The 13,064-nt window shown below is 59.3% G+C and overlaps 2 protein-coding genes across 8 annotated transcripts in view; both read right to left on the minus strand.

The window, feature by feature from the left end:
* Positions 1-902, minus strand: part of LOC114030956 (homeobox protein SIX5-like) — a 5,325-nt gene extending 4,423 nt beyond the window's left edge. Inside the window, exons 1-2 of the mRNA XM_027845917.1 lie at positions 469-902; positions 173-422 (exon numbers count right to left, since the gene is read on the minus strand). Coding sequence (XP_027701718.1) covers positions 173-422; positions 469-902 — 684 coding nt within the window. The remainder of the gene's footprint in view (positions 1-172; positions 423-468) is intronic.
* LOC114031056 (myotonin-protein kinase-like) lies at positions 428-9,638 on the minus strand. Of its 7 annotated transcripts, none has more exons than XM_027846070.1 (15): positions 9,441-9,638; positions 7,188-7,279; positions 7,024-7,107; positions 6,600-6,695; positions 5,586-5,734; positions 5,361-5,454; positions 4,894-5,094; positions 4,509-4,772; positions 3,740-3,825; positions 2,786-2,885; positions 2,399-2,556; positions 1,946-2,034; positions 1,667-1,713; positions 1,406-1,476; positions 428-1,121 (listed from the first exon to the last, which is right to left on the minus strand). In XM_027846070.1, exons 1-15 carry the CDS (start codon positions 9,607-9,609, stop codon positions 914-916), a joined length of 1,908 nt encoding a protein of 635 aa, XP_027701871.1. In that variant the 5' UTR covers positions 9,610-9,638; the 3' UTR covers positions 428-913. The 7 variants fall into 7 exon arrangements, with proteins under 7 accessions (XP_027701871.1, XP_027701874.1, XP_027701872.1 ...); XM_027846073.1 differs by having other exon boundaries at positions 2,399-2,565; positions 6,600-6,614; positions 9,441-9,636; XM_027846071.1 differs by having other exon boundaries at positions 2,399-2,565; positions 4,524-4,772; positions 9,441-9,635.
* Between the last annotated feature and the right edge of the window lie 3,426 nt (positions 9,639-13,064).

The following is a 13,064-nucleotide window of genomic DNA, read 5'->3' on the forward strand; positions in this document are numbered from 1 at the left end:
CCGCCCCCTCCATCGAGGCGGGCGGGGCGGGGCTCTGGGTCTGGTCAGTTTCTTTCCTGGGGCCCCAGCCCCGCCCTCTCCCTTATGTGCCCTGGTCGCTAGCCCCGCCCCCTTCGCTCCCTTCCCTTCTCCCGACCCAGGAAAAACTTGAGGGAAGAAAGTTTTCCGTAACTTTGGGAGCGCAGTGGCGCCTGCGCGGAGCAACTCCCGCCCTTAACCCTTTGCTCTCCGGGAGCCCAATCCAGTCTCCAAATGCTCTCCGCCCCCCCCCCCCCCGCCTCCGGGGGAGCCGTAACCGCAGGCTGGACCGCTGCGGGCTCCCCGTCCCCCTTCCCGGCTGAGACCTAGACCCCGCCCGCCCTAGGCCCCACACCTCCCACTCGGACTGCGCGTGGGATGGCGGATGGGTGTAAGGACCAGGCCTGCGCCAGGGAGACCAAGAGGCTTTTATTGGGCGACAATAAATACCGGGGGGCGGGGGGGGGGAAGGTCGGGCTCTCAGTGCATAAATAGAGAAGGGGTCGGGCACGGGACAGCTCAGCCACCGCCACTCGGGGGAACCCCGGCGTCCGGCTGGTGCAGCGGGCTGGGGAGTGGGTTTCAATAAATATCAAGCCGGGCAGCGAGTGGTGAGGGAGGCGGAGGAGGCCCCGGGCGCGCGTGGTGCGTGGAGGCGTGGGGGGCGGGGTCCCTGAAGGGAGGGCCAGTTTTGGTCTGTGAGGGGGCAGCCCAGTGGGCGGCGCGGTCCTCCTCCCCCCCCTTGATTCCCTCTCCTGACGCCGCGGGAGCCTCCGGGGACGGGTCCGGATCACGGGGATGGGACCACGCGCTACGTCCAGGGCAGGCGAGGACGGACTGCGCGCTCGGACCACGGCTTCCCCTCCCGGGGCGCCTGGGTTCATCGGGGACAAATCTAGGGCTCAGGGGCCGGGGGCGGTTCTGGGGCTGAGGCGAGCCGGCCAGGGGAAGCCCCAGCCGGGGCCGGGGCCGGGGCCAGGGCCAGGGCCGGGGTCGGGGTCAGCACAGGCCCCCAGCCCAGGGCGGCCCAGCGCTGTGGCAGAAGCCAGAGCAGCGGCGACGACGAGCAGCTGGCGCGTCTCCGATAGGCCTGGCTTACCGACCTGCGGGAAGACCGGGCCGAGGGTCAGGGGCGCTGATTGGTCCTTCCAGGCCGTCTGAGAGGAGCCCATTGGTCGCGACACCATTCCTCCTGCCCGGCCCCAAGCCGCAACCTTCCCCATCCCCATCCCCTCACTGGCCCCCTCGGCGGTCGTACGTCCTGATTGGTGTCCCCTTCCATCCGCCCCTTCCCCAGTGGTCAGAGCCGGCAGAGAAGGAGCGAAGCAGAGGGGCCAGGCAGCAAGGGCGAGCGTGGCAGGGGGCGTGAGCGGCCGGAGGGACGTACCCGGGCACAGGGCAGCAGGTGGCAGGGCACCACCAGGGGGCACTGGCACAGAGCCACGGCCGGGGGGCCATCTGGCTGGAGAAAGAAGGGACAGGTGACCAGATCGGAGCCCCTCCAGGTCCCTCCCCAGGGCCACCCCTAGAGGGATCACACGACATGTATTGGGCATTCGGAGGGCAGGTGAGATGGAAAGAGGCCCTAGGGGATCTGGAGGGGGTCCCGGAAGCAGGCCCATGGCAACAGCAGGCAGGGGAGTCTTACATGGGAAGGCAGCTCCGTGGCCTGGGGAAGGGGGAGCCCCGAGTTGGCTGGAAGGAGAAGAGAAAGGAAGTGGAGACGAGCAGTGGGCAGGCAGAAGAGAGAGAGAGATCGGGACAGAGAGAGTACGGCAGCCTCGTGGCCTGGGCAGTCTGCTTCGTGTGCTGGCAGCCTCCAGCCCCCTGCTATCCCCATTGTGTTCCCGGGGTTCCTCCGGTTCTCTCTCCACCCCTGCCCAGCACAGGGGGTGGGACCCCTGGGGGGTGGCGGGGCTGGACTTGCCTGATGCTTGCAATTCCTCCATCCGCTCTCGAAGCTGCTGGATCTGAACCTCTAGCTCCCCATTCCGGCTCTCGGCGGCTTGGAGCTGGCTAGGGGCAAAGTCAGGGAATGGTCACGCCTGGGGTCCCAGCCCCCTTCACTGTGGGGCCAGATTTGGGAGAAAGGGTCCACGTGGGCCATCAGGACTGCCTTGGCTCTTGACATAGGACCCTAGTGGTTGTGTTCCTAGCATCTTTACAGTGTCCTGACCTAGGATGGAGAACTGGGACAGACCCCAGAAACCATCTAGTCCGATTTCCTAAATTTACAAAAAGGGGAAACTAAGGCCCAGAGCCAGGAAGGGACCTGCCCAAAGTCACAGAAGTCTTGGTCATGACATGGCTTCATATCATGACAGAATAACTTAGCTCCCTCCCCCAGCAAAAATATGATTCCAGCCAGGGGTTCACTGACCTGGCAAAGTTCTGGTTGGCTAAGCGGATGGCATCCAGCTCTCTTCGAAGGCTCTGCTGGTTCAGTATCTCTTCCTCCAGGGCAGCTTGGAGCTCTTGCAAGGTGATCCCCTCTTCCTCCTCCTTCTCTAGGCTTGGTGTGGCCTCCTCAGCCTGAGTCTGCCGGGCCTTAAAATTTAGAGCTGTAAAGGACTTACCCAGGTCCATATAACTAGAAACTAGAATTTGAACCCAGGTCTTATGACTTCAAAGTGCTCCTTCCACTAAGCTGAGCAGTGGCTCCCACCCTCTGCCCAGAGGGCCTTCTTATGATTGCTTTCTCTTTTCCCAGCCCCCTCCTCCAGAAGCCTTCCTGGACTGACCCTCCAATCATACCCCTATCACTCACAGGCTCTTCGGGGGTGGCCAGCTCAGGTGGGGTAGGAATTGTGGGCTCAGGCTCCAGCTCCATAGGGGCAGGGTGGCTGACCTCCTGGGCCTCACTTTCACTGTGGGAAGAGCGTTTATGCATTCCAAGGCTGCCCTGCCCTCCCCCAACCTCTTTGAGAAAGAGGGCCTTTCTGGAGAGGAGAGAATAAGAGGAGTAATCCCACTTTCCCTCAGGACTCCCTTTCTCAGCAAGCATTCATAAACCACCTAGGTGTTAGGTTCTGGGGATACAGACATGTGCATACACACATACTGATAGCGATAACAACTGAACCTCGATTTTCCTGCTTTAGGGAACTCTACCAATGCAGGTCAGCATCTTCTTCAGCTGACAGGCTTAGAGCGTGCCCTGGGACACTGACAGGTTAAGTGTGAAGCCCAGGGTCACACAGCCAGGATAGGCTCTTCCCCTGGTGAATCCATCCATAGACAAGGTGTTCCAAAACCCTTCATGTCATTTTCAGCTGATTTGTTTTTAACTTGAATAACTTCAAACTGCAGTAAAAGACTTTGGAGTTGGGCAGCTAGATGGCCCAGAGTCAGAAGGACCAGAACCAGAATCCCGGCCTCAGACTAGCTATGTGACCCTTGGGCAGATCACTTCAACTGGTTTGCCTCAGTTTCCTCATCTGTAAAGTGAGCTGGAGAAGGAAATGGCAAACCACTCCAGTATCTTTGCCAAGAAAAACCCAAATGGGGTCACGTAGAGTCCGACATGACAGAAATGACTAAACACTTTTGAGACACCCTGTGTATGGGTGTATTCACGTATATTATCCACAGACGTATATAAAAAACACAAAAGAGCCAAGGTATGGGGGGTGGGGGGGAGTGGAGGCACTAGTAGCTAGGACAGATCAGGAAAAGCCCCAAGTAGAAGGTGGGAGAAGAGAAGGCCCCCCCTCCTCCTCACCTGAGAGCAGCATAGGAGAATGAATAGCCCACAAAGGGTAAGTGTATACCCAGTGGGGGGCTTTCTATCAGGTCAGACAGTGTCTCCTGGAAGGAAAGAGAAGGGGACGGGCTTAGGGAGAACCTGCCCGGTGCCTAGTGGAGGCCCACAAAGCCGAGATGAGGAATCCAGGCTTCCCGGCCCTGGATCCCAGACCCACCCTCGTTCCTGCCTCCTTGAATGACAGCTAGCTCAAGGCCAGTGTAAAATGACCAGTCTGTACAGTTCTTTTGGGCTCACAATCTATGGTTGTCTGGGAGCTGGATACAGAATTTTTAGGTACTGTCCCAGGCCTGAGGTTCTAAAACTTCACAAAACAAACTTCAAGAAGAAATCCCCTGGATTCAGCACCTGAGGACCTAGAGGGCCACATATGGTCTAGAGGCTGCAGGTTCCACACCCCTATAATCTAGAATTATTCATGCAATGAGCATGTACTGGGAAATTGGGGGGGGGCGGCGTTTTAGGACCTCCCTTAACTTCACTACTGATGCAGATTATATGCTTGCTCAGAAACTTCAGTCTTCCAGAACTGACCAGGAAACAGGAGGAGATCTTCCTTCTTGCCCTGTAGGAGAGCATTGACGCTCTGCCCCTATCCCCACCCCGGCCTAACGTGCATCCTGTTGGCTCTGAGGTGACCAGATGAGCTCAGGTTCCTGGACTTGGCATGCTGGGGACCCGAGCGGCGCCCCTGGGGGAGGCTGATAGGCGGGGGCGGGATACGTACCCCACCCCCGCTCACCATGGCCGTGAGCCCGTCATCCACCAGGTCGAAGTTGCAGGTGTCCGTGGCTCCGGAAAAGTCAGGAACGAAGGGGGGAGAGCTGTCCCGAATGCCCTCCCAGTCGAGTCCCTGGAAGAATGGATGACCTCGGAAGTCCCTGGCCCCAGACCGTCCTAGCCGGACCTCCCGTGGGCATAGAAGCTGTTGGATCAGGTCTCGGGCTTCCTGAGGGACCCCGACATCAGCCATGGGCAGAGACAGGTGCTCCTAGGGAAGGGGGAGGAGTCAGGGGCGTGCTCGAGGGAAGGGCTAGCCCCAGATCGCCGTGGCAGGGCTGGGTGCCAGTGCCCGACTCAAAGATTCTCCCCGCAGGGCTCCCCAGGGGCACCTTGTAGTGGACGATCTTGCCATAGGTTTCGGCCATAGATTCAGCATAGAAAGGCGTCTGGCCGAAGAACATCTCATAGGCAAACACGCCCAAGGCCCACCAGTCACACTCGGGCCCGTAGGAACTCGTTCCGTCGCCCACAGACTGCAGGATCTCGGGAGACAGGTAGTCTGGGGTACCCACCGCTACGGACGAGCACACCTGGGGTGAGAAGGCAGATCAGGCCCCGCCCCCCAACCTTCGGCTTTCAGTGCTCTGCCCCCTCCCCGGCCCCACCCCTTTATCCATTTCTGCCCTCTGGCCTCACCTCCTCTCCGCTAGATAGCACTCTTCTTTGTTTTGGCCACGCCTCTAGACTATTAACCCATCCGTGACCACCTCATCTCTAGCAAAGAAGCCTCTGGGCCCTGCCTTACTCTACCTGGGGCCGAGTGTCAGGGTCTCCAGCTCCCTTCTCCCCCACTCACCGTTCCGTCCTCTCGAAGCTTGAGGCAGGAACCGAAGTCGGCCAAGCGAATGTGGCCGCAGCGGTCCAGAAGGATGTTGTCTGGCTTGATGTCCCTGGAGGAGGGGGTAACAGCTCTGAGAAGCCACTCCCCACCCACCCCTCCCCCTGCCTCACTGTCCCCTTCCAGTCCAGTCCTCTCTCCCCGCCCAGACCCTTTGGTGATGCACCCCCCTCGGGGCCTGACCGGTGCACGTAGCCGAGCCGGTGCACGGAGTCGATGGCCAGGACCATCTCAGCCAGGTAGAAGCGTGCCATCTCTTCGGGGATCCGCTCCCCAAACTTGCTCAGAAGGGTCAGCAGGTCCCCGCCCACATAGTACTCCATCACCAGGTACTAGGGGGGAGGGAGGTTTGAGAGTCACTGACTTAGAGGCTCTCCCCCCCACTGCTCCACTTGGTCCAGGGACCAAGGGAGTCCCTGGAGGGGAGAAAGGAGGAGAGGAAAAGGGGGAGACAGACAAGTGTAAAGCCAGAAAATCCCGAAGACAGATACCACTGAGTTGGCAACCTTTTCAGAGGCACTGAGATCTTATTATTTGAGATTATTTTGTGGAAATCCTATAGAATAATCGCTAAAGCCCAGGTGTGACCACACCACTCTGGTTCAAGAAAGCTCAGCGGCCCCTCCTAGCTCTGGGGTCGACTCTAGCACCCTAGAGACAAGGCACTCCAGCCTTCTTTCTGCCCCTCACACGTGACATCTCATCTCTGGCCTCAGTGGACAGACGGTAGTTCCGCATTCCTGAAATGCTTTCCCTCCTCCCTCCTCTTCTCCAAGAAGCCTTTCCAGATCCCCTCCCTAGTGCCCTTCCCTCCAAAATGACTTTGCATTTACTGTGTGCATATAGTCTGCACACACATATACACATATATGTATACACAAAATAGCGTGCAAACTGCGGAAGGCTGGGACGGGTTCGTTTTCGTCTTTGTAACCCCCGTGCCTGGCACAGTAGAGATAGGGACGGGACTTTCAGTGACTCGCCCTAGCGTAGGTGAGAGCTACTTAGTAAATGATTGCTAAGTGATGAATCCCCTCGTTTTGCAGAAGAAGAAACTGAGGCAGCCCACAGTGCCCTCTCGGTGTCCTCTGCCTCCGAGCTTATATCTGTGACCCAAAGTCCCTGCATCTCCCTAAGGCCCAGCCATCAAAGGCCTTCCAGAACCAGGCAGCCGGATCAACTCCGCCCCCTCCTCACCAGGTAGTTCTCGTCCTGGAAAGCAAAATGCAGCTGCGTGACCCACCGGGGGTCCCCATTCACCAGCACATCCCGCTCCTCCCGGAAACACGATACCTGTCGGGATGGGGTGGCGGGGAGAGACAGATGAAGGTGAGCCCCTGATTGAGCCCTGCACCCGCCCCCATCCCCTCCCCGGCTCCGCCCCTGCTTCTTTCCAGGTTGGGCTCCTCCCCTGCGTCCCCTCCCCAGCTCCACCCCAGTGCCCATCACAGACTCCGCCCCTCTCCAGGCTCCTCCCCATGCCCCTCCCTCCCTGGCTCCGCCCCTGCTTCTTCCCAGGTTGGGTTCCTCCCTCTTGTCCCCTCCCGGACCCCTCCCTAGCTCCGCCCCTTCTGGGACGCGCCCCCACCCTCCGGGCTCCTCCCGGGCCCCGCCCCCTCACCTCTCCTCTTTTCAATATGTCCCATTTATTCATGATCTTCATGGCAAACACCTGCCCGGTGCGCCTCAGCTTCACCACGGCCACCTGGCGGGGGAGGGCGTGAGGATGAGGGTGGCCGGCCCCGCCCCGCCCCCGGCCCCGCCCCCGGCCCGAGCCCCTCTCACCTCGCTGAACGCCCCGCGTCCTATCACCTTCAAAATCTCAAAGTCGTCCCTGCGCAGCTGGATCTCCTTCAGTCTAGCAACAACGGGCTCCGCTATGGGGGGGAGGTGGGCGAGACCCGGGCCATGACACCCCTTCCCTTCTGCCCCTGGCCTTCGGGGGTCAGCGGAGGGGGGCCCGGCACGGGGGAGGCTCGCCCATGCTGGGGAGGGGGCGGGGTGTGGGGGGAGTAGGAAGTGGAGGGGGTGAGCAGCGGGGGGGCAGGGGGCGAGCTGCCTGGCGGCAAGGGCGGGGCGGAGGGGAGGGGAGGGGAGGGGAGGGGAGGGGGAGAAGAGCCGCCGCCGCCGCCGCCGCCGCTGGGGCCGCCAGAGCTGCCGGCCCTTTTATGGCATAGCCCCGGCTTGGTTCTGGTCTAGCTCGCACGAGGGCGGGCTGTGCCCACACTGTCCACAAAAGGCAGCACCCTTCGCGGGGCTGGGGGGTGGAGAGAACCACGAACCGTGCCTCCTTGCCTCAGTTTCCCCTTTTGTCCCCTCAAGAGAAGACAGTCTAGGTTTATTTAGCCCACGCCGAGACAGAGATGGAGAGATCTGAGAGGCAAGGAAAGACCCAGGCACCGAGAGACGGGGGATAAGAGACCCCAAAAGCCAGGCAGAGGCACAAACAGACATACGGAAAGCACGGACAGGCGACGGGCAGGCCCTCGGGGCCACTGAGTAGGGAGCTGAGGAGGGCTCAGGAATGGGGAAGGCAGACGGTGGGCTGGGCTCCCGCGAGGGCTCCACAGCACCCCGCATACCTGGGGGAGGAAGCTGTTTACCCAGTAAAAGGAACAGGATTAAAGGATTAAGTGTCCCCCCCCAGGGTTCTGCTTGTTCTCCAACCCAGAGCTCAGCAGCACCGGCGTCTAATGCCAGTGATGGCCGGGGTTTGGAGCTCTTGGGGGGGGGGAGATACAGACACCTGAGGGGGCTCTCAGGGCCCCACCTTCGTCTGTCCGTTGCCTTCCTTCCCTTCCTTCCCCTCCTTCCCTTCCTCTCTTTCTTCCTTCTTTTCTTCCATCCTTCCTTCCCTTCCCATTCCCAACCCTAAGGGGTGGCAGGAGGAGAGAAGACTGGAATAAAACAGGAATGATGAGGCAAGGCAGAGGTGGCCCTGGGGTCTCCTACCATATCCACTGCCCCTGCTCCCTTCACCATGGGATCTAGCCAGCCCTCAGTTCTCCCTTTTGTAAAACAAAGTGGGGGGACAGGACAGACAGGATGACCACTAATCCATAGCCCTGCCTTCTAGGGCTGTGGCCAGCAGGGGATTCTGCAGCCCCAGGATAAATTAATTCCACTCTTCCCCCATCCTAATACCCCAACATCAACCCCTCTAACACATAGGCTTTTGATGCAGGCCTAGCCTTCAGTCAAGCCCACTGGGACTTTGGGGTATGGGAGGCTGAAACCTAGGGTCACTCAGACTTGGGGTGCTTCTGGTATTGGTGAGTCAGAACCTCCTAGGGGCCAGAGAGGGCCCTGACTCACCCAAATCTCTCTTCCCTCCCTCCCCCGGGGCCCTAGGCACCTGTCAGGCTGTGGCGCCGACCACCTGCCACTGGCTGGCAGCTGCCACCCTTCCCTCAGACTCCTGGGATCTCTAAGCACTTAGTGATTGGAACATAGTGGAGGTAGCTAGAGGGAAGTTTCTGCCACTTATGGGGTGGGGGAGATCTAGGAGAGCTGGAACCTTCAGGTCAGAGCCCAAGGTCTCTCCTCCTTGACTTAACCTACCCTACCCTACCCTACCCTACCCCTCACCAGGGCTGAGTCCTGTGGTCCAGGCCTTCTCTGACAGAGGGCCCAGAAAGGGAGGCTGCCCTTCCCTCTTTCAACAATCTGCCAGCTCCCCTAACTTACTCATTCGGCGTGGAGACCTCTGTTGCCCACTCCTCCATCCAGGAGCTGGGGCTGGGGCTCTTCTGACTCTCCTTTTCCTCTCCAGTGCCCCTCTTCTGATCTACTTGGCCCCTAATACTTTTCTGATCCTCCCTCAATTCTGCTCCCCCCAATCTGGACCCCTTTTCAGGGCCCTCTTCATGTCCCCTGAAGCCTCCTTCAGGGGCGTCCCCCATCCCTCCATGGGGCCCCATCTTCCTCCTCCCACAAGCTGCTCCCTCCCTCTCGGGGATGCTCCCTTTCTGGCCCCAGACTTGGGAACGACCCTGTGGCTCGAGGCCCCTGCCTCCCTCCCTGGGGGAGAGCACTCACCCCACTGCAGGAAGTCCAGCACATACTTGTCCTGGGCCAGGGCTGAGGCACTGAGCTCTTGGTAGACACACAGCAGCAGGTCGAGCAGGGGCTCCAGACCCACACACCCTCCATCGACCACCAGCTCCTGGAGCCGACGGAGCCGCTGCAGCCGGACCTCGGCCGACATGACGGGGCCGCTGCCACCACCATGGCCCCCGCCCAGGCTGGGGTGGGGGGGGGGCCTCACCTCTCACAGGCCTGGCAGGCCTGGCCCTAGCTCCGGGGCCTCATGGCTCCTCCCCCTCCCCCCCCTAACCACCACCACCTCAGGGCCTTCTGCCCTCTCCCCTTTGGGAATCGGAACTCCAAGCTAGGCAAGTTGTGTGTTCCCCCTGGAGCTCGGCTAGCCTGCGCCGTCTCCTCTCTTCTCCTCTCTTCCAGCCCAGCCCACCCCTGCCCTCGCTGCCCCTCCCTCCATCCAATTTAACCCCTTGTAGGCCCAGGGCACCAGCACCCCCCATACACCCCCTTCCTAGTCCCTCTGTTTAACTTGTCGACATCACGAAGGGCCAGGGGCCAGGGGCCAGGGAATATATTCTTAACACTAAGAACTGTTTCACTAAGGCTAAGATTTACAGCCACTTCCTCACAACTGACCCTGTGAGGTGGGGAGCACAAACTTTATTTGCAGATAAGGGAGCTGATACTGAGAAATTCAGTGACGTGTCCACTGTGACCCAGCTATGAGGTGTCCAAGCCAGTTCGGCACCCCAGCCAGACCCTTGGGCTCTTTCTGCTTAAATCTTTCTTGCCTGAAGCAGAGGCACCCAAAGTTCCCAAATTCAGGGCTGGCAGTGGGGGACGCCAGGTTTCTTTAGGGTAGGCAGACAGGGTCTCCTTCGGAGCATGTCATGGGAGCTGGACAGGGCTTTTGAGACCCCTTCGTCCAAGCCCGACAGATCGCCACTGAAGAGCCTCAGCTTCCAGGTGACAGAGCCCTAAGGCAGAGCCGAGTGTGGGCTTGTGCCCACCACAGGCCCAGGAATGGGTCCTACTGGAGCTGGGAGAGCCCCTAACAACAGGATTTCACACCTTCTGATGTAGTCCAACCCCCTCATGTTACAGATGAGGACACTGGGAGCAGAAGAGAAGGGATTCAAACCCAGCTCTCAAGTTGCTCCTGGTTCTGGGCTCTTTGAGGACAGAGAAGGGGATGGGGGGAGGGGGCACAGTATGGAGCAGTGGCTTCTCCCGTGACTCAGCGATGGATCCCATCCAGGACTGTTAAATTTAGCTGGGAGGTCCCTCCCGGGTTTAAATGGATCCATTTTGGGAGGGGAAAGGGGGGCAGGGAGAGGAGAGGAATTCACCCCTTCAGAGAGTGACTATGGCGGGGGACCCTCTTTCCAAAGGAAGACCTGTGTCTGGAGGACAGGAGCTACAGCGCGGGGACCCCCCAGACTCTGAGGCCCTATCCACTGGTTTTTTGGACACTAGCCCTGGGGGCCAGGGGGTGGGGACCAGCTACATTCCTCCCAGCTCAGATTAGAAACAGAAACATTTAGGGGGGAGGGAGGGGTGTTGCTCCCCAGAGCCAGCCCCGGAGAGGAAGAGGAGTGAAAAGCTGACCTGGGGGAGGGGGGAGGAGAGGAAGTCAGGAAAGAGACCAAGAGTTTTCAATCATCCCTGCCTCCCCACTCCTCAGGGCACTGGGCTTGAGGAGTAACTTGGTATTACTACCACCCCCCCCATACTTCCCTTGACAGATACTGGGGCAATTTAGAGATTTGTGGCAGAGTTTAAAGGAGGCCCCAGTGCAGCTCAGTCACTGATTTGTGACCTCGTCCAGGTTACTGGCCTTTTCTGGGACTTAGTTTCCCTACTTGTAAAATAAGGAGAATTGACCCAGACTCCATCTGATCTCCCTTCTAGCTCTGAAAGTCTCTGTTCTAAGGTCCCTCTGAGCTTTCATATTCTCTTTATAATGAACAAAAATCTATTTTCTCTCCCCCCAAATCGGAGGAAAACAAAACCCTTGTAATAAATATGGGGCTTAGGCCCCATCTACCTTCTCTGTTCAGTCATAGGAGGTCTACCTATTCTCTGTCTCAAGATGCCCCCGAGCCCATCAATGACCCGTCGAAATAAACAGGTCCCACTGAGGTCGTCCGCTGAGGGCCTCTGCCCCACATCTCTGTCTCTCGCTCAGTCTACCCCACGTAAACTGCTGGTTTTCCTCTCACGTTCCGAAGTCTGGATCCATATCCTTCAATTGAAGGTGATCTCTCCAAAGCTACTGGGCAGCTCTCGACAGGCCAACCTGTCTGCCTCACGAGTCCTTGACCTCTCTGACTGCTGACCTGCCATTACATCTTAAGAGCCGCTCTTCTCTCGGGGCCTTTGCCACACAGCTCTCCCCATGCTGGGATGTTCCTTCAGCGTCCTTAGCGGCAGCTTCACTCAGTCATGCCCGAGGAAACACAGGTTCCCCCCAGTGCTCTGGCCTAGGGCCTCTCCTCCCCTCCCTACATGACCCCACTTGGCAAGCTCCTCAGGGCCTTTGGATTGGGAGCTCCTTGAGGGCAGGGGCTGTCTTTTGCCTTTCTTTGTATCGCCAGCATTAGCTCCATGCCTGGCACATAGTAGGAGCTTAACAAATGCTTACTGAATGAAGGATTGGCACACATGGAATGAATCCCAGACCTACATCCTCAGCTCCGGTCTCCCATCACCACCCACTCTGGACATTTCAAAGGGATGACGGGCTGGCACCTCCAGCTCCTCATGGGTAGACAGCATCTTTCGGCTCCACCAGCCCCTTCCTCTCTGGGGGCTCCTGCCTGGAGGTTCCTAGCCACTCCCCAGCCACACTCGCCCTCCATCGTATTGGTGTAGGCTCTCCCTGCCTCAGTCTCCCCCCACTGCCACTAGGCCTCTACAGACTCCAGCAGGGTGAATAACTTCATAAACGCCTACGTGCCTGATGGCTCTGTTGGAAGGGCCCTCCGAGCTCTGACATTCTAGGTTCTAAGGTCCCTTCTGGCTCTGATGTTCTGGGCTGCAGACCAGGGGAGCTAAATGGGAAGTTGAAGGGGGGAGTGAGGGCGATTATCAGGCCCCGATGCGCCAGCACCATGGTGGCTGTGTGACGACGCCAACCGTGGCCTCAGTTTCCCCACTTGTAAAGGGGTTGAGGTGCTGCCAGGTTCCACTCTTTCTAAGGTCTAATGTTCCATGTTCCTCCACGGCCTTGGACAAACACAAAGCAGGAAGACCGGCTGCTCTCCCCACCCTCACCCCCAACCGCAGGACAGAAGAGAGGCCAACAGCCCAGACTGTAAAAACAAGGAGCCTTTACTATAAATAAGAGGTTGAAGGGGTGGGGGGAGGCAGAGACACTGGGGTTTCCATAATTTATAACACTCGTCAGGGGCCTCCCCCCATCCCTGCCAGAGGGGATCAGTGCAAAGAGCCAAGGTGGAAGGGGAGGCGAGGGGCCGGCACATGCAGGGGAGCGAGGGGGGTAACACTGACCGTGTACAAGCAGGGAAGAACACTGGGCCCCACCTCCCACGGGCCAGGCCAGGGACGTCCCTGGTGTTGTGCAAGGCCCGAGGGAGGGCGGGGGGGGGGGGCTCCTTC

Source organism: Vombatus ursinus, unplaced genomic scaffold (assembly GCF_900497805.2).
Source record: "Vombatus ursinus unplaced genomic scaffold, bare-nosed wombat genome assembly UNPS02015030.1, whole genome shotgun sequence".
NCBI classification, from domain to species: domain Eukaryota; kingdom Metazoa; phylum Chordata; class Mammalia; order Diprotodontia; family Vombatidae; genus Vombatus; species Vombatus ursinus.

Excerpts from the sequence above, each read along its gene's own strand:
- LOC114031056 (XM_027846068.1), bottom strand. The coding sequence starts at position 9,609 with ATGTCGGCCGAGGTCCGGCTGCAGCGGCTCCGTCGGCTCCAGGAGCTG. Across the intron at positions 5,095-5,360 it reads AGCTTCGAGAGGACGGAACG|GTGTGCTCGTCCGTAGCGGT; the intron begins GTGAGTGGGGGA and ends TTCTCACCCCAG. Across the intron at positions 1,714-1,945 it reads GGAGGAATTGCAAGCATCAG|CCAACTCGGGGCTCCCCCTT; the intron begins GCAAGTCCAGCC and ends TTCTCCTTCCAG.